Raw genomic sequence first — 22,301 nt, forward strand, 5'->3', positions numbered from 1 at the left:
CACACACACACACACACACACACACACCCTGCTTCTCCTCATCGCGTCAGTCTTTTTGATTGTCATGTTTTTATTTGAACTGACTTCACAGCTCGTGGTCCTGAATAAGCCGATCGGGTTTCATGACCCGTGGGGCCGTCGGACCCGTTCAAAACTCAGGATGTGTTTTTTGTTTTTTTTTCTCTTTCTCTCTCTTCGTCCAGTAAAAGTGATATTTAGAAGGTTTCTGAGCAGACAAAAAAGCAAACTTCCCCCTCTGCTGTCTGTCACGGCTCCTGTGTGCCCTTCAGCCACCATTGAAGCAGCTCCCTGGCGTCCTGCCCCGACTGAAGACCGCTGCCCACCCCCACGGTTCCCAGGAAAACTGGGGGCTTGGGCACGGGGCTGGAGGGCAGATGTAGGGGCGGCGGTGACTTTGGGCCATGCATCCGGTTTTGGCCGGAGCGTTGAAAGGACCCACATGACAGCTTGCTGAGCGGCAAACAGATGTTGTGCTGCTCTGGTGTCGGCGGAGCTGCACCGAAAGGTTGAATGACCTCCACTGGTTTTTAGAAGGTTGTCATAATGAGAACCGCTCCCTCTTATGTGTCCCGCATTTTAAAAAAATAGAATACAATAGCTGTAAACATGCCCATTATGCAGACTTTAATGTCAGCTGATAACCAGCCAGCATACCATTTTTGCATTTTTGAAGCTAAAGCAAAATCTGATTCCCACTAAGTGTTTTTTCTGCATAATAACACCAATTAAGGTGCATTAGTAATCTCAACATGCTTCCTTAAGTGCCTATAATGGCTTCATCATTTTGTGCTAACAAAGGTCTTATTCCCAGGAGTGTAGCTAAGACGTATGAGGCCCCCGAAAGATGGCTGCCTCAGGGCTAGGCCCCTGCCTTTATTTAGCCAAATATATTTATTTTAATGAGGGCCCTTTCCTTCAATTGTCACAACCCTCTGCCTGGCTGTTCACAGGGATTCTCATCTTTCTTCATGCTGACTAGTGGACAGGTTCCGTATTTATTTCATTTATTGTCATATCTGTTAATAAAAGAAATGGATGTAGTTTAAATATTGGATGTGTGGAGCCTATAAGTGTCTGTATGTGCAGTTGTAACAGAAATACTTTACTGATTTTGTTTGCGCTGTTTCTGTGAACAAACTACTGATGACATCGCTAATCGTCTTAACGACTAAATTATATACAAATACTGCAGAGGTGTGCATGAGCTTCTGCTGGATGGGAACCTGTGACTATAGATAGAAGAGGGAACCCGTAGGTTTCCTGTAGAGCGGTTTTGAAGCCTTTACCTGACCTCACCTGACCTTCGGCTTGTCCGGAGCTGTCTAGACTTAGACTTAGACTGACTTTATTAATCCCAGAGGGACATTCAGGTGTTACAGCAGCATGACTATTCAACAAAGGGGTAAACAATCTACCCACTAACCTACCATTAGAGACCAACAGTAATGCTTTTAACAAAGGACTCAAACAACGGCTAACTTCAAACAGCAGTGCTCACACGAGTAGTTTTAACTGGTTGATTGCTGGACCACGCTGCCTTTGCTTTGTAGCTTACGTATGGATTTAATCTGATCAGCTGCCTCTCTTTTACTGTTGTAATGTTATTGTACACTGTGTTTTTTTCTTCTCCTATTACTTTTACTATTTCTATCATTTCAAAAGCCTCCTGTGGACACGTGTTAGCACATGTGCTAAAACACTCTCCATCCAGTTTGTACAGTGTAATCGTGATGTCCAATAAATAATCAAAAATAATAAAAATCAGCAGAGGAAGAGCCTGAGTGGAGCTGAGGTGGACCATGCAGATGTCTCCCTATGGACTGTCCTATGGCGGCACTCACCTGTAGCAGGTGCATAACTGGCAGCCTTTATACAGTTTAAATGGGTGAGTTTCAGAGAAATCCCCCCATACAGCGGTCATGAATGGGAACTGAGCTGCAGAAGCCAAAACATTTTATCGTACCGGGCTGTAAACCCGTGATGTCGGGTGTTTCTGGTGCTGACCCACTCTTGGAGCCTTTGGGCATTTGAGGAACTCATGTCTTAAATCTTCTCATCTTTAGTGCATGAATTCTCAGCCAGACATTAAATGGCCAACAATTGGTCCCGTGCGACTCTTACCCGTCGTTGAGTCGGACCAGGATAGCCCGGTAGAGCTGGTGCTGCGGGCTGTTGGACTCTGGACCACAGGGGTGGATGAACGGGTGAACGGATGCCAGAACGAAGCCCTGCTGGTACAGCTCGTGCAGCTGACCCGGCAGCTCTCGCACCGACGACAGACGCAGCGTGGACGTCCCACCTGAGGGAAACCGAGAGAGGAGAAGGTCTGTGAGACAAAGCAGAGCATAGCAGAGGACACACTGGCAGCAAAGTAGGCTGGTTTGAAAACAAAAGCTGGGGATGTGTCATGAGTTTGGCCAGTCGAGCAGAAATCACACTTTTGTCAACAAGCATCTAACGTTTATTTGTAATGACTGCCTCCAAACTCGTATTGTAGTAGCAGAAGCAGATCATGGTGCTAATTGCTAAGAAAAGAGTGATTACGAATGCTTGCGAACGCTGCAGAAATTCATACAAAGTTACTCAGAGAGATGGTCATGCCTCCACATCTCCAGAGTTCTCCACTATAGATTCTGCACATTCTGCACAATCTGCAATATTAATGTTGACATCAGTCATCAAGGATCATCAGATAAAATCTCAATGATGTGTGTTTTTAGGGCAGTGCTGCTGTATTGACAAGTACTATGAAGTAAAAGGGATTAAATAAAAATAATAAGGCAAACTATTTATTCTGGTATATCCCAGGAACGAAAACAACAAGATTTGGTGTAAGACGTTTCAAGGAGAGATGTGTAAACTTCTCAGAGTTATTTGGAGGTCTGCAGGTCTGTTGATGTGAGAGTTTTATTTGGTGTTTTCTTTGGGACACACTTTGCTGTTTGGAGAGGATGGAGCTGTCTCTGATTAAACCCTCACAGTGTCACCGGGTTGTTTAACAGACTCATCAGGTCTGTTTGGATTTGTATTCATGAAATTTGAGTTTCCTGTGTTCTTCGTCTGTCAGCCGCGCTGGAGGTCACTGCCCATGTTCACAATTCTTCTGTTTACTCTAAACAAATTACTGAGTCTCCAAAGTCATCACCGCTGTTACAACACAGAGTTTTTCTCAGGAAGAAAAAACATAAAATTTGGTTTAGAAACACAACATTGAACCTAATTTCCTGTAGCATGTAGTAATTTCATTTACTTATTTATTTTTTCAATTACTTCAGTGAACGCTCCTGCACATAAACGTAAGCTACGGTCTGGAATGTGTAAACCCAGTTTGAAAATCTGATTTGCTTCTGTGGTCCCCATCACCTGATGAGAGCAGCACACCTCAGGCACTCATTTGTTTTTAGTTCTAAACTAAGCAATGTTTAAGTGAATCATTTCTATCTGTCGCCAGCAAGCTCGTGCACATTTCCTGCTGCAGTGAGCGACCATCATCGCTGCTGTTCCCTCTCCTGTAGCCTCTCAGCGGCCCAGGCCCAGACTCACAGGAGCTTAAAGGGTTCAGAGCCGTCCCACTGTCAAATCATCAAGCATAGGAGAGCTCTGATGGGACCTCTGACACTATTGTGCACCCTGCATGTCTGTAGACTGTCCTGAGGGACATAGTTTCTTGCCTTGCCCTCTATAAAATGTACACAAACCAATCATGTTGCAGAGGAGAACTGTGCCAGGACGTGTTTGTCAGTGACGGCTTCTGGCCCGCTGGCTGTCGTGGGTATTTATTGTACGTTGGTGCCGGTGTTTGTGTCTTCAGTCAAACCCATGTGGGATTTACAGATGTTCATGGGTGGCCTGATTTTTGGACGGGGACAGAAGTCTAGATGAATGAAGACACATAAGAGGAACTGTAGCTAAGGCCATACGCTAATGAAGTGAAACCTAGAACAAAACTTTGAATTATCCGTTAAATAGAAAATGACAGAACACTACAAAACTGTTTTTTTCCGTATATGACACACCTGCCACTTTACTTGACATTGCACACACTGCTGATTATTGTCTATTTATTGTTTATGTTTATAGTCAGAATTACGTTCTGTTTATTGTCTATATTCTGTTTTTCTTTGTTTTTGCACCGTGGGGTCTCAGAGTATAGCAGCATCAGCTCTCTGTGTGTTCTACATTTGGCAAAACTGACAACAAAGCTGACCTGACATGAAATGAAGCCTGTTATTACACATAGTTTGTAAATTCTTTACTTTATAAGAAATAACCAGAAGGACACAGTGCATTTAGGCTCCCTGCTGTCCACTGTGCAAACCAAGAGCCTGATGTTGTTACGACGTTAAAATAAGATCTGGAGTTTGATCTCTGAAGCGCCTTCTTGGTGTTACTAGATGCACAGTAAAAAGTCCTGTAGTGGCGGCTGTCAAATAGCAGTGAGGCTTTCTTTCTGTTTTTGAATGGAGATGTGTTGTGTCTAAGCAACATCCATCCATCCATCCATCCATCATCTCTACACCTTAATCCTCACCAGGGTCATGGGGAGCTGGAGTCTATCCCAGCTGACTCAGGGTGAAGGCAGGTTCACCTGGACAGGTAACCAGTCTATCCCGTTCTCTACTTTTTTTTATTGTTTTATTATTATCGTCTCTCTGCTCTTTTGTTCTTGTCATGTGACTTCTGGTCACAGTTGAGTCAGTAAAGACATTGACAAGCACAGGATTTGTAGTTTTTGGTGACTGCAAATGTTTTATTTTAGTGAGTTTTTAAGCGATGGGTGTAAAAAAGGGTTGTTTAATGACACATGATGACTTTAAGCTTAGACTTGGTTAGTTTCCCACCTCCACTACACGTGACTGATGGGAGGATGACATTCTTTCTGTTTCCACTGCTGCTGGCTGTGATAAATGCTGTAATTTTGGCCATTTTGTTTTTTAAATTACACGCCTTTTAAACGTGCTGGTGGGTTTTGGGGGTTCAGAGTGTAAGTCCTATTCTTCCTGTTGTACATGAACTATGACGTGCACTAAATTAAAGCCTTTTAGTACTCGTGCGATTGTTCTAGTCTTTATGCAGCTCAGTTGGTATGACGGCCAGAAATATCCGTCGCACACAATCTCAACTGATTCACAAGTAAACTGATAAAAGGAAACCACGAGTTCCAATCAGCACTCTTTGTATACGTCTATTTCTGTCAAACTATCCAATAATGGAAGTGACAGTCCTTTATCACAGCAATTAGCCGCTATGATTTCCTCCTTTTGTTTCATCTGTGAGCTTTTTATTGTTGCAGAAAGGTTCCAGTTCAGTCAGACCTGCCCAGCATCACACGCTAATTGACGATGATACCAAACAGCACAACAGAGACGGAGTTCAAATGTCACGGCTGATTTAAGAGTCATTCCCGGTTTGTTTTGGCAATTAGCTTTTTGCTCCATCCCCTCAATCTGAGCGTTAATAAGAGTGGATCAGAATCCAATCAGAGCTGATTGCTGCGGCGCTGTATCACAGCGGCTCTCTCTATTCTGACACTTACTTTGATTCCCTCTCAGCTCAACTTAACTGTCCAAGTAGAGCGGACAGGGCCCCGCCGATAATGAGCTGCAATCAGTGAGCGGCCGGCTGTTTAAAAGAGAAAGTTAGGGATGGAGCTGCAACTAAAAGCTCCTTCTCAGCATTATTTTCACCCACCAACCCCCAATGCTCAGGGGACAGAAACCTGCAGCAGACAGCCGCTGACGAAGGCCTCGTCCAGGGAGCGTCCAGCTGTGTTACAACAAGCCACACACAGCTTCTGTCAGGCAGCATCGGCCAATCAGGATGTATGGTAATGAGTGTGGGAAGGGAGAGCGGTTCAGGTTCAGACGTGGAAGCAATTAGATTAGAAAACAGAGCTTGTTATTGGGAACGAGAGGAGGACGGACGGGAACGATGGAGGAAGAACCGCCCAAGAGGTCAAAACAGAGAGGAAGAGAGGGAAAGTCGGAGGCCACGATCGAGATGGGGCTCAGGCCCGGATGCACGATGGCTCGGATCCCGGCGGTTCGCTGTATGTGGCAACATTTACTGCAGGCCAAACAGCTGGGGCGCGTGGGAGAGCGCCAAGACAAAGAGCTGGATGCAGAACGAGGAGCGTGGAGAGAGGAGAGGAGGGAGCGAGAGGAGGTCTGGTTGTCTGTACAAGCTGTCACAAGACGTGGGAAATGCCGCTATGGCTAATTAGAGTCAATGAGACTGTACAGAACGAAAGGTTCAGATCCATGGGAAAAGTCAATCTGTCCAAGTTCAACTGGAGGTCAGAGAGAGGGCGACTGACGCGAGGCACACCGGCGATGCCAGGAATGTTTATTGTGTGTGTGTGTGTGTGTGTGTGTGTGTGCGTGTGTGTGTGTGCACGTTTGGCTTCAGGTGGAGTAAGACCGTCACATAATAGCAGCGTAGAACACGGCAAGGACTGTAGACACACTTTTAATGTGAATGTGGAACCAGAGTACTGGACTTATACTTAAATATTTGAAATGTTAACACAAAACTATAAATAGATGCACTGTAGTTGTATTACAGTCGTGACTGGATAATCGACCCTTAACAATCCTAAACCTGCTATCCGACAGGTTTTTAGGAAAAACCAACAGAACCCATAAAAACAGCCTTAACATAGCGACAGCCTTGGATTGTGACTCCGACATGACATTTAATGTCACCAATCAGGATGACGGCGTATTATCTGACTGAACAATCCCACAGATTGGCTACGTTCACACTGCAGGACTTGATGCTCAATGAGGATTTCTTTGTGACTTCCTTCACGTTTCCACTTCAATGCGACTTGTATGTGATCTGCTGTGTGAACTTCATACGAGCCAAAAGTGTCCCGCATGCGCAGAAGAGGACACGACGACGTCACACGCAGCGAGCGTGCTCAGTGTTTATGGAAGTAAACATGGATGGTAACGGTGGAGCGTATCTGCCACTCCCCCGCCGCCACCGATGGAGGAAACAGAAGTGTGAGCGCTAACTAAACTAGCATCAGCAGCCAAGTACTGCCTGTGTGTTCTGGACACTTCCACCCCGTCAGAGCGCTGCCCCGGGGTGGAAGTGTCCCCGACCGCTCCGTATATTCTGATATTCATCATGAATTGGACCTGAATATCCAGAGAGCAGAAAGTTCTACTGGGACCAGCCCTACTAGTTATTATAACAACTATGAACAATAATGAACAACTAATAAGCCTTCCAGCATCAAGCCCTCCTCGTATCTGGACCTCCGTCTGGACAATCCCACAGCCTTGATATCCGACATAGAAGAAGGTTTTACATTTAGTGTCGGATCATCGAGTCACAGCTGTATATGCACTGAATTTGTACTTTATCCGTTTCTCATATTTCTGGCTTCCAAAATCTGCAAACATGCATTAATTGTTTGCTGCTCCAGCTCGTCCCCTCTCGTCGGCATCGTGACCATCATCGCGCTGCATCAATACACATGAACGTTGTTTTTTTAACCTGTGTGCAGTAATCCATGTTCACGCTCGGTCTGTGTGGGTTTTTTTTCCCACGGTGCAACACGAGGACATTGGGGGCCAACTGCAGGCCAGTCATTCCACATTTAATCTCTTGACATCGATGCTGCCGCACATGCTGATTTTATATTCCTGTTAATGTGTGCGTGCTTGCGAAGCAGTTCTGCTCTGTGCGGTTTTTATTACATTTGGCCGGCGCAAACAGAAGTTTTTGGAGAACAACTTCCTGTGATAGGAACATGTGCACTGGTTGTTTTTATTCCTCTGGTGAGTGATTTATTCAAATGTAATAGCTGCTCACAGTGTACTGCACCTAATGGATGTATAACAGGACGGAATACAACCCTGTGTAATATCAGTTTAATGCCAAGTGTCTCCATAAGTCCATTATTTCTAAGTTCAGTCATTCCCTAAACAGTCAGAAACATTAAAACATTAAAAACACAGGCCCTGAAGTAGAAAGTCAGTGCAACAGCAGTGAATACACCTGTGATCACTGACACACCAGTTAGAAAACCTTCTGATCAATAAAACCAAATTGAATCTGTTTAGCTTAAATGCAACATAAACATGGTTCTGAAATGAGGTGTGAACACCAGAACTTTTTCTGTCTCCATGTCTGTGTCATGGCTTCATATTGAAAAGAAGAACTGAACAATCTGAGATCTCATAGAGAAGGACACAGCAAGATCGATGACCTACAAAAAATCAGCTGCAACACGGCTGCAGCAGTAATCAGGACATATGGAACAGGCTATAGCACCACAGAGCAATAGTGGTCATCCTCCTAAAACTATGCCACGCACAGCGTACGATTTTCTACAGTTTGAAAAACAGACGACAGGTGCCTCAGACCAGACACAGGGGTTACCAATGGAAATGGGAGCTTCTGTAAGAGCTCGGACAGGGTGAAGGACGGTGCATAACCCCGATGCTTAGCATCCAGGAAAAATATTGTTTGGAGCAAAACTGCAAAATAAAAGTTTTGCTGAGGATCTTTAAAAGAAGCCTGATGGATTTTGGGAATTTATTTTTTGGTTAGGGGCTGCACGGTGGCTCGGTGGTTAGCACCGTCGCCTCACAGCTAGAAGGTCGGTCACCCGGGATCTTTCTGCGTGGAGTCTCCATGTTCTCCCCGTGCAGCGTGGGTTCTCTCCGGGTTCTCCGGCTTCCTCCCACAGTCCAGAAACATGCTGAGGTTAATTGGTGATTGTAAATTGTCCGTAGGTGTGAATGTGAGTGTGCTTGGTTGTCTGTCTCTAAGTGTAGCCCTGTGATAGACTGGTTACCTGTCCAGGTGAACCTGCCTTCACCCTGAGTCAGCTGGGATAGACTCCGCCCCCCATGACCCTGGTGAGGATTAAGGTGTAGAGATGATGGATGGATTTTTTGGTCAGATGAGATCAAGACGAGTTTGTTTTAGCTTGGATGAGGTCCAGCATGACCCTGACCAGGACCACCACAGTGGATCATGGTCCTGACAGTGAAGCACGGCGGTGGCAGCATCATGATGTGGGGCTGCATGAGTGCAAAAGAGATGACGACATGAATGCCTTCGGACATAACAGAATGCCGGATGACAAGATGACTCCCAGTCTGCAGAATATTCCAGAACGATTATGACCCAAAGTATAAGAATTTACACAGAAGAACAAAGTGAAGACTGTCATCGTACCAAATGTGCTGCCTGACTTGAGTCTAAGTGACGACTTTGGGTTATTTTAAAGAGAAAGGTTGAGCAACACAACCTTAACCCAGCAAAGAGCAGCTTAAAAACATGGGATGGAGCAACATCTCTGCAGGTATGTGGTGTCTTCCAGGCTAAGGATGATTTAGTCTGTCATCAGAAATAAAGTCAGACATTCAAAGTATTTAAAGAAATATAAGATTTGAGACTCAATGAGACTGTTTAAGAACACTGCACAGGAGTGTACTGACTTGTGCTGTGTGCTTTGTTTTGCATTCTGCTGAGCACGACGCAGCTCACTGCAAAGTGTAGCTACAAGAACTCTGTTCAGTAAAAAATACAAGAAAAATACGGATAAGAAAAGAATATTAACTTCACAAAAGTTCAACTCTGCAATTTCAGATTTCAGGGAGCTTAACAAATTCAAAATTCAAACTACTTCCAGGAGAAGGAGACGGCACATCAGCACACGTTCACACATGCTAATGATGTTCTGTACATACTGTATGTCATTAGCATTTTCATTTCATACATTTGCCTTTGATGATATTGCCTAGCAACAGGGTTGTCTTAGGCTCCGCCCACAGGCAGCCGATGGCCCGCAGAGGACCCCAAAGGCTCCAGAAACGGCCATCGCTCATTCGATCTACTTTAAACTGGACACTGCACTTCCTTGGGTCGCAACCAAGTCTGAAGTGGATCAGCTGTACGGTTGTCAAGATGTGCAAAGAACAAAGAGACGCAGACGGAGATCCTGATTTACTGGGAGTCAGAACTACATGCAGTATGTACGATATACGCATATTTATGATATACTGGTCATTGAAATGATGCACAGCTCATTAAGCGTCAGAGTGCTTCTCTGCAATGCACTGCTGATAAAACCTTTGCATATAGAAAACAAAATGTTGTCCAAAGTCTCTCTGAAGTGGTCTTACCACTGTCTTGCAGCAGCTCATTCATTTCTCCGTTGCTTTGTGCAGCAACAGCGTACATGTGAAGGGCTTTCAGAGGACATAGTTCTGTCCCTAGCCCTGTGCAAACACTCTGAATTCTCCATCTCATTTTAAGCAGGAGTCTGTGGTCAGGAAATGGGACTGACTCCACACAAACGGCACAAACAGTCTCATGGTCACATTTTCACATTTTACACATTCAGAATGAACAGAGCACAACAGTTTCCTCCTCGTTTCTGAGCTGAGTTCTGTTTATCTGATTTCTGTCTTTTCAGTTCCCATAATTGATAACAACTGTAATTCTTCAGGAATGAGATTATTTTAATTCCTTCGCATGCGAGCTGCCTCTCTCCCTTCACACCTCACAAACAAATTCAGCTAAAGCTCATTTGTGTGACACTGCAGGCTGCTGTGCTTTGAGCGTGCGTCGCTGCATCATCTGCTACAGAGGAAAAGGGATTTCTGGAACAACCCTGCCAGTGCCAATCAGGAGGCAACTCCTGTGATGTAGATACAGAGCTGATTCAGTCCGAATCTTCCTCCGGGGTACAAATCCAGAGGTTCATTGTGAAACCACAAAAGTGGAAGAAGAAGGGGAAGGAAAAAAAAAAAAATCATATGCTGTTCCCTCAGGGCAACGAGCGCTCCGGCTAAAAATACTCCAAATTTCTCAATCACACTCTGTCCTACTGCGCCACAATGCAGGAGCTTTAGAAGTTAAAAGGCGTGGAGGAATTAACACAAAGAAATAGGCCGCCGCTGCAAACGTCTTCACCCCCTCTCCTCCTGCTCATCCTCCCTCCCCTCCACCGCTGACTGCCTTTAGAAATGGAATTAATCCTTCTGTGATCTGTGATTTTGTTTTTTCTTTCCTTCCCTTTTCATTTCGGTGCGACACGAACACCCTGTCCCTTCCCCAGAGGGATGCTGCTGCGCGGTTCACGAGGTGGTGGATATGTGGAAAATGAAACCGACTTTGCTTGCTCTCTGATCCCCTCGGTTGAGATGAGTAAATAAGGAATGGTTTCAATTAGGCAGTGCGAACACAGCCGCTGGCGACTTCTTAAGTTGGCTTTAATCACTGTGTGAGCTGCTAATAATCTCATCCAGAGGCCTTTAACTACACAGGCTCTACATTTATTTATCAGACCAAATTTTATTTATCGTGCTATCCCCAGAGCAAAGAGTTGCCCGGCGCTGAGTTCCTCTGAATCTCTGGCTGTTGTAAGGATGTTTACTGTGCCCTAAAATCGTGTTATCCAAGGAGAATCACTTTGTTTGTGGAGATGAGAGTAAATTAGCTGCCTTATAAGTGCGCTATGCAAGTGTCAGTGTTGTTTTGTACTGCAGATATTCAGGCCTTTTGAAGGAGCCTGTGGTCGATGGGGCAGCCAATCTGGTAAACCTTACATGGCAAACTGGCAGCCAATTGCTTCACTCCGTCTTTTTGTTTACCCTGGAAGAAAATTCTCGCACATATCAACAGAGAAGAGCCCTAAACTCACAGGAACAAATCGCTTCGTGACAAATGATGAGAAAAAAGAGGCTTCTGGCTGACAACCAACAAATTGGTTTTCTGGAAAATTATGTTAGCGCAAAGCCGTCAGACAGGCGCTGCTGTTGAGCACAGCGACGGAAACAAAGCGGGGGGAATGTATGGAGGAACGTATGAGGAGGGAGTGATAGCTGCGTCTCTTGGCTAATGGGAGGAAGATCGTTTTCTCTCTGTTGGTTGTGGATGACGGGGTCAGAACGTCTTTCATGCTGTATGAGGTGTTTATATCAAAGCAATCACCTGGTTGTTACAGACAGGTAAAACAGAAACATGTAAAGTGGAAAACTTTAACACCCAGCTGGGTTTCGTACCGATTACATCAGCTTTCAGACTGAAGTGCAAAGTTCATGACCGTGAAAGCTTTCCATCATTCTACAATGCCACTGGATTATGTAATTAGATCGAAAGATTCAGAACAGCAATGTGTGGGTAACGATGTGTACCAGTGATAGACACTTCAGACCTCACTTATGGGCAGATTTTCTTTGTGTTGCTGTTCCCTAAGTCGAAGATGAACAGTGAACCTTAATCTACAGATCAAGCTGAATGTGAGACATTTGCTCCATCCATCCATCATCTCTACACCTTCATCCTCACCAGGGTCATGGGGGGCTGGAGTCTATCCCAGCTGACTCAGGGTGAAGGCAGGTTCACCTGGACAGGTAACCAGTCTATCACAGGGCCGGAGAACCCGGAGAGAACCCACTCTGCACGGGGAGAACATGGAGACAACGATGCTAACCACCGTGAACCTCAATCTAAAGATCGAGCTGAATGTGAAACATTTGCTTCTTTAAATGCACGAAATGTGAAAATGGAGGGAAAAAGGTGGCTGAGTTTCGTTTGGTTTATCAGGATCCCCGTTAGCAGCAGCATTAGCATTAGCATCGGCTGCTCTTCCTGGAGTCCACACTCATACACACAATCACACACATACACACAACAACCACAAACACAACAGCTCGTTAACTTTACAATTAAGTAAAATAAGGCAGAGAAACATGTTGTCATTCAGCACAACATGCATTAAATCAAACACAGAATTATAAATCCTACATTATCAATCTTGAACTCATAATTCTTCATAATAAACTTAAAACTACCAGAATGACCTTAAATAACATCGTCATCCATCCTGTTCACTGAAGTCCAAGAAAATGTGGCTGAGTCAGTGTGATATAAAATGAAACTTGCATTCCAGTTGCAAAAATCAGGACAAATGAAAAAGAAGAAGAAAAAACCCCAACGTGCTATAATAAAGAAATAAAGTATGTGTGCTGTAGGTGCTGTAGGGAGACAGTCAGGTAGCTGGAGACGGCTGTGGTTAGTGTGTTAGAGGGAGCCTGGCTCTGCATTCAGTTCAGACTAAAGATGTAAACATGCAGTTTGAATATGCATGCATGAGAGAGTTCATCTAAGGAACAGAATAAATAATAAACACCCGGTGCACTCATTTCTCTGAGGCTGACCTTCCACACATGGCCACACATATTTAACTGACTCATCACTTGGAATTAGCTGCAGCCCTCATTTCATGTGTCTCACATTTGGACAACATCCAGACGTGATTTAATAGACTTATATTTACACTAGCAGATCTGATTGCAGCTGTCTGTGTGTTTTCCTGCCCTGCAAACGCAGTTAAACCCAAAAACCAGTCCCGTCCGTGCGGTGGAAATGCAACCAAAGCTGCTCGCCAAACACACGAGAGAGCGACAGCCTGATGACTCACATGGACGGGTTACGGAGGAGACAGCAGCCATACAAATGTGATGTTCAGTGGTCGCGCTGATTAGGGATGATCACAACATGCAGCAGCGCCTTGTGACCACGAGATGTGAAAACGCTGCTGCCGCTCCACCTGACATTTCATGAAATTCAATGCATATGCAAATTTCAGTGTTTTGATTATTTAAGTGCCATTAAGGCAGTGCCAATAACCTGGAAGTGGCTCTCCACTACCGAGATGCATTTAAATGCTTTTGACATCTGACCAGTGTGCATCATAAACCTCCTCAGGGAAAGCAGCTACTTAAGGTGGTTCTAGCAGTTGGATTTTAGACTGAAAACTGCTTTGGATTAAAACAACGCAACGGCGCCGCCACAAGAAAATACGATCCAGAACGTACAGTTAGAGAAAGATCCACGAGTCTGAAGGCTGAGCAGGTGGAATTTGTTAAAGTTTGAAGAGTGGGAGTTTTTGTTTTTAACCTTTTGTGGCAACACTTAGAAAGGTAACTCTTAAATGAAATAGTAGAGCGAGTCGGTCAATGATCGGAGGGTCGGCGGTGTGATTCTGTCCAGTAACCTGTGTCGTGGTCATTGTGTCCTTTGGCAAGACACTCCATCCACCGTGCCTGGTGTGAATGAGTATGAATGGATTGTTTGAGGTGGTCGGAGGGCAGAATGGCAGCCACGCCTCTGTCAGTCTGCCCCGGGGCAGCTGTGGCTACAAACCACCACCTGGATGGATGTGTGTGAATGAATAACTGACAGTGTAAAGTGACTATGAGTGTTTAGAAAAGCGCTGCATAAATCTGATCACTTATTATTATTATTACAATTGTTAAATATAAAATTTATGGTAAGTGCCAGAAGCTACAGTTCCTCAAATGTCCACTTGAGGCAGGCTCCTAAAGCGACCCAGTCTCTACCGACCAACATGTTCAAATGACCAACTTTAAAAAACGGTCGTGGCCTCTGTAGCTAATTTTCCCATTCATGAAGGGAGTACATTTTTCTGCAACTCATCCATCTGAACTGTGTTACGGCTTAAAGTCGTCATCGTGGGACGCTCTGAGTCCCTCTCAGCTCCGCTCACGCTCCACCTCTTTAATCATGTTCGGTTTCGCTGGGAGCTAGGAGTCAGGCGCTGCCAAGATCCGTCCGTCTTTATGTACAATCAGTGCTACAATCATGAGGTAAATGGTAAAAACACAGCTTTCACACTGTGAAGTCATCCACCCAGAAGCAACGCTTGTTCATGTTTGATTGGCACAGAGAAGCACTTGGCTTCCCGTCTGTGGAAGATACACAGAGATGCAAATCTGGAAAAGCCATTTCCCAACACTGGCATCAAGCTGGATTTATACTTCTGTGTTCAGGGGCTCTGCTGTACATACAGCAGCCACATTCTCAGGCTCAGAGGTTGCTCCACAGACTTTATGTTCCTCTAACATGCCTCCTTGTTTCCCTCACTGGGTCGTTCCATGAAAAATCAATCAGCATGTCCCACCTGACTCCTCGTTATCAGCTGATTTTTTTGCACAGTAACTTTAACATATTTAATGCAGCCGTGCATCTTGGGTAAACTTTCAAGGGTCATGTGAGCATGTGGGACATGTGGTTGGTCAGAGCAGTGGAAGGTTTCATTATTACCTCCGTTTTGATACCATCGTGTAGCCATGATTCCCTCTGATTCGCAGTCATTTTCAGATATATTTTGACACCGTGTGGCTGTGAACTGGAGACGTGAACACTGGTCTTCACATGTTTTATATAATAGTTTGGAAAAATCACATCGATCCAACAAGTCTGGAGCATTCGGCGCTTGTTTCAGAGTCTTTCGCTGCTTCCCTCGTAGTGTTAGGTTCTGTCAGTTTGTGCTGTCGGCCTGTTTCTGTCCTCAGATTGTGAACGGCGGTGATGTTTGGTCACGACGCTTGTTGAGTCTTTGAAACTGTATTTGTAGACTGACTTTGAAGCACCAGCTAAGCTTCATGAGGACCAGCTGGGACAACAGCAGCATCAGGTGGATGTTAAACTGAGAAACCTCTGGACAGAGTGAGACGCATTCAGCATCATCATAACTGAACCTTACAGTAACTTTCATAGATGGAGGGATATGAACATTTCTTAGAGGCTAAAAAAAGCACAACATATAAAAGAGGCTTTATGCTGTTGTAGATAATAATCATCATTTAAATGTGGAGACCACAATATCACATTTCCACTGAAAGATTTAAATAATCAAAGAACTCAGGATAACTACAGCATTGATGTCTTTAGAACATTCGACATAATGCTGTCAGTCAAACTTTGTCTATTTCGGCAAATGCATTTCATTTAAACTCTGACTATAGGGAGGCGGAGAGCAGATCTGTCGCCACGCTGCTGTACTGTTACTGTGTTGGCGCGTCAGTCAGACAGCTACTGGTGCAGCATTAGTCACAATACGACATATATGCATGATCTCAGTGTGTCATTCTGTAAAACATCACATTTATCATTAGTACCGGGTATCGCCGTGCCCCCACTGTTTCAGGTTATTCATCTGCTTGCATTACATTTTGCTAATTAAATAATGCTCTATATTTATTCTAAAGTGTGTATCACACCCAAGTCGAAGGCTCGTACTGCATCTTAGACGTACCTGTCTTCTGTTTATGTTCAGCTTCCTATAGAAGATGCTACAAAGCAAGTCTTCTCAGAACTGACTGTGTGAATAAACACTGATTTTTGTTTAGGATAAGCTCAATAATATGAACTGATGATGATTTAAATGATGTGGAAGACACGCCACTTGGTCCGTCTCTCTCCTTGCTCTGAGCTCCTCCTGAAGCCTCCCTGCTGCTGCTGGTCTCCATCGGAGGACCCTTCATGATGGCGGCGGGGGAACGGTTTCCAGGTCACAGGAAGTCAGAGGACACGGGGGTAGCATAATGACATGCACATAGATATACATATCAAATGCACAGCACTGATGGCGAGACCATGTGGATGCTTGATGAGCTGTGATTGAAGCTCAGACCCTCTGTACATCTGACAAAACCATTACACGGCGCACCTACCGGCCGTGATCGGCGCTCTGTGCGACTGATTTAACATAAACAGGGCGAGACGCAGTGGCCGCCACCTATTCATAGCGAGATAATAAGCTACCTGCTGTAGCTCCAGCTCCAACCGTGGAGCGTCTCCAGCACTCTCTGCTTGCTTCTTGGTTTTCACTCAACATGCATGGCTTATGTAAAGCTGTGACATGCATTAGAAACACTTTTCCCTGACTCAGAAATCTTGTCAGCGTGCCCTTGAGCAACGCGCTGAAACCCCAGACTGAACAAGTGTAGCTGCTGTGTTGTGTAGGGAGCGCAGTGGGACGCCATGTCTGCTCGGTCAACTTTGTGTGGATAATTCTCAATTTCCATGAATAATAATAACTATAACAACAATAATAAAAAATAAAAAATCAGTCAACTTTGAATTGAATCCCTGCCTCTGACACTGGCTCACTTCCCCTCATAAACCCATCTGCCATGTAAGCACCTCTGAGCTGCAGCCTGCCGCATTTCCATCACTCACCACATTTAAAAATAAATGAGTAAATATGAAATTAATAAGCTGAAAGATTGGAGTGCCGAGGCTCTGCACACACGCGCGCTATGCACCGCCTCTGGGAGAAATGGTTCAACCACATTTGCATGGGGGAGAAAATAGCCCGGCATATATTATCCACCCACTGCAACTGATTTCTGATCCTGCTGCTCCTATCTGCCACATCTCTCATTTGGCGATACCGTCTCGCCTCATCGTGATTAGAAAGATTGTTTGTTTCTGCAAATACTAACGGCTCAATTAGCCGCTGACGTGTTCACACCGGTGCGTAGAGTTGTAGAGGACATTGTGTTTTTAGTGTGTTTCTGATGAAAAGAAAATACTGCTGAGCCGCTCGGGACGGGAGAGTTAGTGTTCCAGTGTGACAGGACCTCGTCCACACATATACGTAGTCTGGTCCTGTACATGTAGTTTAGAATGTTTTACTTCACCTCATGTGCCCAGAAAGATTTTTTAAATACATAATAATAACCAAAAAGACGACTGATGGGTCACTGGTTATTATTTTGTTTCAGCTTCAGTTTTCAGACTGTTTCTGTCAGAAAAAAGCACGACTGTACCTTCTCAGCAGTTGGTGGAAACCTTGTGGACATAATGGAGCTCTTAACAGCTAAAGAGCCAGCTATTTCTTTCAGAAGTTGGTGCAGACTAAAAAAAAAAACTTGGACGGTGAAACCTGGACTTAAATACAACAAGGGGCCAGAAACTCCAAATGAATGCTCATGTTTATGACTAATAACCAGAGCAGCTACCACCATAGGACCACCTGATGAAGTTGGTGTGACACGTTTTAAATTACATGATGGAATAAAAATCTACTTTTTATGGTGGCTGCCGGCTATAGAACAGCTGCAAAGTTTTTAGTAACTGTTATGCCATTTTTACCTTTGACACAGATTGCGTCATCGCCCTCCGCCATCAGCTGCATCATGTGTCACATGACCCGCTGTTGTAGGTGTGTGTACGCACAGCGATTGGCCACATTAAAATCACCTGCCTGATATTGTATAGGCTCCCTTTGTGTCCCTGAAACAGCTCTGACACGCTTAGACTTGGACTCCACAGACCCCCGAAGGTGTCCTGTGGTATCAGGCAACAGATCCTTAAGGTCCTGGCAGCCGTGAGGCGGGACCTCCACGGATCGAACCCCTTCTCTAGCACGTCCCACTGATGCTGGCTCGGACGGAGATCTGGGGAATTTGGAGGCCAAGTTAACATCTTAAAGTCTTTAAAGAACAATGCTTGCAGTATGTCAGGGAGCATTATCCTGCTGAAAGAGGCCATCGGGGGATACTGCTGCCAGGAAGGGGTGTACGTGGTCTGCAGCCATGTCTAGGTAGGCGCTACGCATCAGAGTACCATCCACGTGAAAGCTCGGAGTCCAGGTGTCCCAGCAGAGCATGCCGGTAGCATTACACCACCTCTGGCTTGCTTTCCTCCCATCGTGCCTCCTGCTGCCGTCTCTTAGCCTCTTCTATGGAAGCATGAAGGTTTTCAGCAGTTAGCGCTGCAGTTCTGTGGGACTGGATGACACGGGCCAGCCTTCGCTCCCCATGTGAATCCGTGAGCCTCAGGCGTCCATGACTCTGTCCTGGTTCACTGGTTGTCCTTCCTTGTAACACTTTTGGTAACTGCTGCATACCAGGAACACCGCACAAGACCGACTATTAGCTCTGACCCAGTCATCGAGCCATCTCAGTATGAATCCTGACAGATTTATGTAGATCCTTACGTTGCCCCTTTATTTCGTGCTTCCAGTATTTCTATTTCAAGAGCTGATCACTGGACGATGATAATCAGTTTACTCACTGCCCCTGCCAGTGGTTTTATTTTGGGCTGGTCGGTGTAAATGGATTAGGAGTCACCGAACACAAACAAGACAAGGACAAAGTCAAACAATGGAAACACGATCCATCAGTGATCAACCTGATACGAAGCCGTCCTTCCTCATAAAGCCGTAATAAAAGCTATACAACATGAATATGCTGTAATTGGCCTTTTGAAACTGAAGGCACCACCCCGCTATTCACTCTGTGAAGTAGTCATATCGTTATTCAGTGTCCAATTAAAATGGCCTTAGTCTCCTCAGGAGCTCTCCACTCCTGTGAGGACCACCTGCAGAACCCTCGCTCAGTCTCAGCAGCCCGCCGTGAGTCATTAGCCTTCATACAGGCTCAAAATGGAAATGCCAGTAACTCCTCCGTCCGCCACCTCCTCTATTTTTCCTCTGCTCTCTCTTAGCTCCCGTTTCTCTCAGCCCTCTGCCACAGGGGGGGGAAGTTTCTCTGCTTGGCTCCTCTGCACATTTAGCCTATTTTTCTGCCTCTGCTCTCAGCAGGGCATCTGCCCCACTCCCATCTACTCTCCCTCTCTCGCCCGTCTCGCTTTTACCACTACTGCACTCTGCTGCTACTGCCCCCCGAAAAAAACAGCCTCCATCCATTCCCCACTGTGTTGAGAAGAGCAAAATCTTTGAAGGGCCTCTTCTGCTCTTAACCTCTTTCTCTGCCTCTACAAGTGAGAGTCTATTTTCAATATTTTTCTCCCTTCTCTTGTCCTTAGTGTGAAGACAGCGGTTCCAGCCGGGGCAAGGTATCAGTGGTGTGGCGGTGAAATGAAAAAACAGAGCGAGATGAGACCCCCGCTAGGCCAGAATAACCAAAACCAGTGTTTACTGGGTGTTGTCAGCGTCGTGTTGCCGTCGTTATACGGTAGTGGTAACTCCTTCAAGCTATACACAGTTCAAAAAGGCTGAAACATTTTCCCCTGCTGGCGACTCACAGGGAATAAATCTGTGTATCAGAATTATTTTGAGCTTGTTTTACGGTCCGATCAGAACTTCAGTGTGGAGGCTGTCAATAGAAACCTGTCAGACAGCTTCAGACAAAGTGAGAAACCTCCCAGAGCTACAAATTATATGGTGAGATGTGAAAACAGGATGGACTTTTTATTTCTTGATATAAAGGCTAGTTTGAAAGTATTATCATATGAAATGATGAAAGATGTAGATAGCCTTGACTGCTGTGGAAGAAACACATCGTGTACACCTCGCCTTTAAAATAAAATAAGTAGTGAAGTTATCCTGGAAATAACCTCGTAGGGCTCACAGGGTGAAAGCTGCTGACCTGAATGCACTGAGATCCTGTAGTCTGTCTTTATCAATCAGATGCTAAATACAGGTTGCCATGGTGATGGCGGCGAGCATAGACGCAGCGCCTCCTTCAGGTGACAGCGAGAGTGAACGTTTAGTGTCTCGTCTATGCCAGACGTTCAAACTTACAGCTGAGAGACTTTGAACATCAGGACAGTGAACGGCGCTGGGACTGCGGTGATCGGTTGTGATGTGGACATACGACACCAACACGGAGTCCAATCAGCTATCAGACACCCGAGAGAGAAGGAAGCGGTACGAACGTAAACAAATTAGGAGGAAGAGAGCCGGGATTCTTACGCTGCTACAGGTCAACACTGCAACCAGAGTTTCTGAAAATGTTCACCTTGGAAGGTCAAAGCTCAGTTTCCATTGATCTAAATTAGTGTCTTATAATCTACTTTATGAATAATACCTGTGTACAGGTGGACAGCAGAGTGACTCAGTGCTCATGTTAATGTGCTGAGACCAGCCTAAGACCCCCAGAGCTGTTGAAAACACAAGAACGAGAGGAGGAAGACGTTATTTTACATTCCTGTTGCTCTGGTAAAACTCTCTCTGATTAGTGGGTGTGCAGGACTGCAACAGTTAGTCGACTATGCTTTTGTAGATGTACAGTAGATTCTGAACTGGACTTCTCTTCTTGACTCTTGAGAACATTTCACGTCTCATCCAAGAGAGCCCAGAACTGAGGAAGCACTCAGTCAGTCAGTCAGTCAGTCAGTAGGCTATTAAATGAGTAGCCAAGTGTTTAGATCATCAGTTCATCACTTTAGTTTGATTTTTTAAGCAAAAAAAAGTCAAGATTCTCTGATCTTAAGTTCTTCAATTTGAGCTATTTGTGGTTTCTTTCCTCCTCTACGACAGCAAACTGAATAACTTTGAGCAAAGTATTTAAGAAATCATCTTTGGCTTTGGGAAACACCGTCTGACGGTTCTCTGACGTTTTGTAGACCAGTAGAAATCCATTGAGAAACTAACTGACAGATGAATGAATGTTCGCTGAGCCCTGCTACGAGCTGCTCCTCTGCAGGACTGTAGCTCCGGCTGATAGCGTGATGTGAAGTTGGCGCTGTAAAGATTTGTGTTACGTTTCATCCTCCAGGTCATAGAGGTGAGCGAGCTGTACGTTGCGGTGTTGATAAGAGCCGGCGGCGTTTAGGTGGGTTTACTGTCCATTACATCCCTGCAGGGCGTGAACGGTATCGACCTCTCCGTCTTTTCACCTCTCGCTGCGAGGAGCAGTCGGGGCGCCTGCTGTGTGGACTAATCTATGTTTCGCTGCCTCTATCTCAGCTTCTCCCTCCCTCCCTCTCCATCTCTCCGAGGTCCAGAACGCCGTCATTAGCAGTCGCAGCTCAGAGTGCAGCTCGGTGGAGCCCTGGGGCCAAAGCTTTGTGCCTTAATTACCCACCTAATGAGTCACTGGGAAAGTCACTGGGCCCGCCGGTGCCTCCCCCCCACCTCCCTCACACACAAATACACTCTTACTGTATTCACTTCATTCCCCTTTGACTTATATGCTTAATCACTCATTTGCTCATTGGCACACATTCGCACACTCGCTCCATCCACCTAATGACTGCAGTCGCACTCGCTCGCTCGCTCACCTCCTCGCTCTCTCCCTGGTTTGCGCTCACAGGCTGTATATTTATTCACCTGCCTGCTTGTTTGTTTGGGCCCTCACGCTGTGTTGTACAGAGCTGCTTACATCTGACACTACTGGTTTTAAAAAAAATAAGTGTTTTCATTCAAATCCCCGTCCACACTTCAACACCTAAACAGTTCTGCTTCTTCCTCCTCTTTCATTTGGCAGCAACAACAAAACTGCATCACAGCCAACATATGGCGAGGAGCTGGACCGGCACAGCTCAGCTGGGTCTGAATAAACCTCCTGGTTTCTCCACCATCACCCACATACTGTTTAAATACAGATGAGTCAGAACGTGGCTGTTCTCATTAGAGCTGCTCGATGCAGCGACATGGTGATGTGCAACATGAACAGACAGATGAACTCATCTGTAGGACCGGGCCATACCATAATAATACAGGTGTGATGTTAGGGGATGATATGAAA

General features: G+C 45.4%; 1 protein-coding gene across 3 annotated transcripts in view; it reads right to left on the bottom strand.

Moving 5' to 3' along the window:
- Positions 1–22,301, bottom strand: part of rftn1b (raftlin, lipid raft linker 1b) — a 137,740-nt gene that overhangs the window by 76,389 nt on the left and 39,050 nt on the right. For all 3 annotated transcript variants that reach the window (XR_520162.1, XM_008281171.1, XM_008281170.1), the window contains exon 3: positions 2,143–2,320. Coding sequence is in view for 2 of the 3 variants with exons in the window: in XM_008281171.1 (XP_008279393.1) it covers positions 2,143–2,320 (178 nt within the window). In the remaining variant the exon portion in view is untranslated. The remainder of the gene's footprint in view (positions 1–2,142; positions 2,321–22,301) is intronic.

Source organism: Stegastes partitus, unplaced genomic scaffold (assembly GCF_000690725.1).
Source record: "Stegastes partitus isolate 25-593 unplaced genomic scaffold, Stegastes_partitus-1.0.2 Scaffold225, whole genome shotgun sequence".
Classification (NCBI taxonomy): Eukaryota; Metazoa; Chordata; class Actinopteri; family Pomacentridae; genus Stegastes; species Stegastes partitus.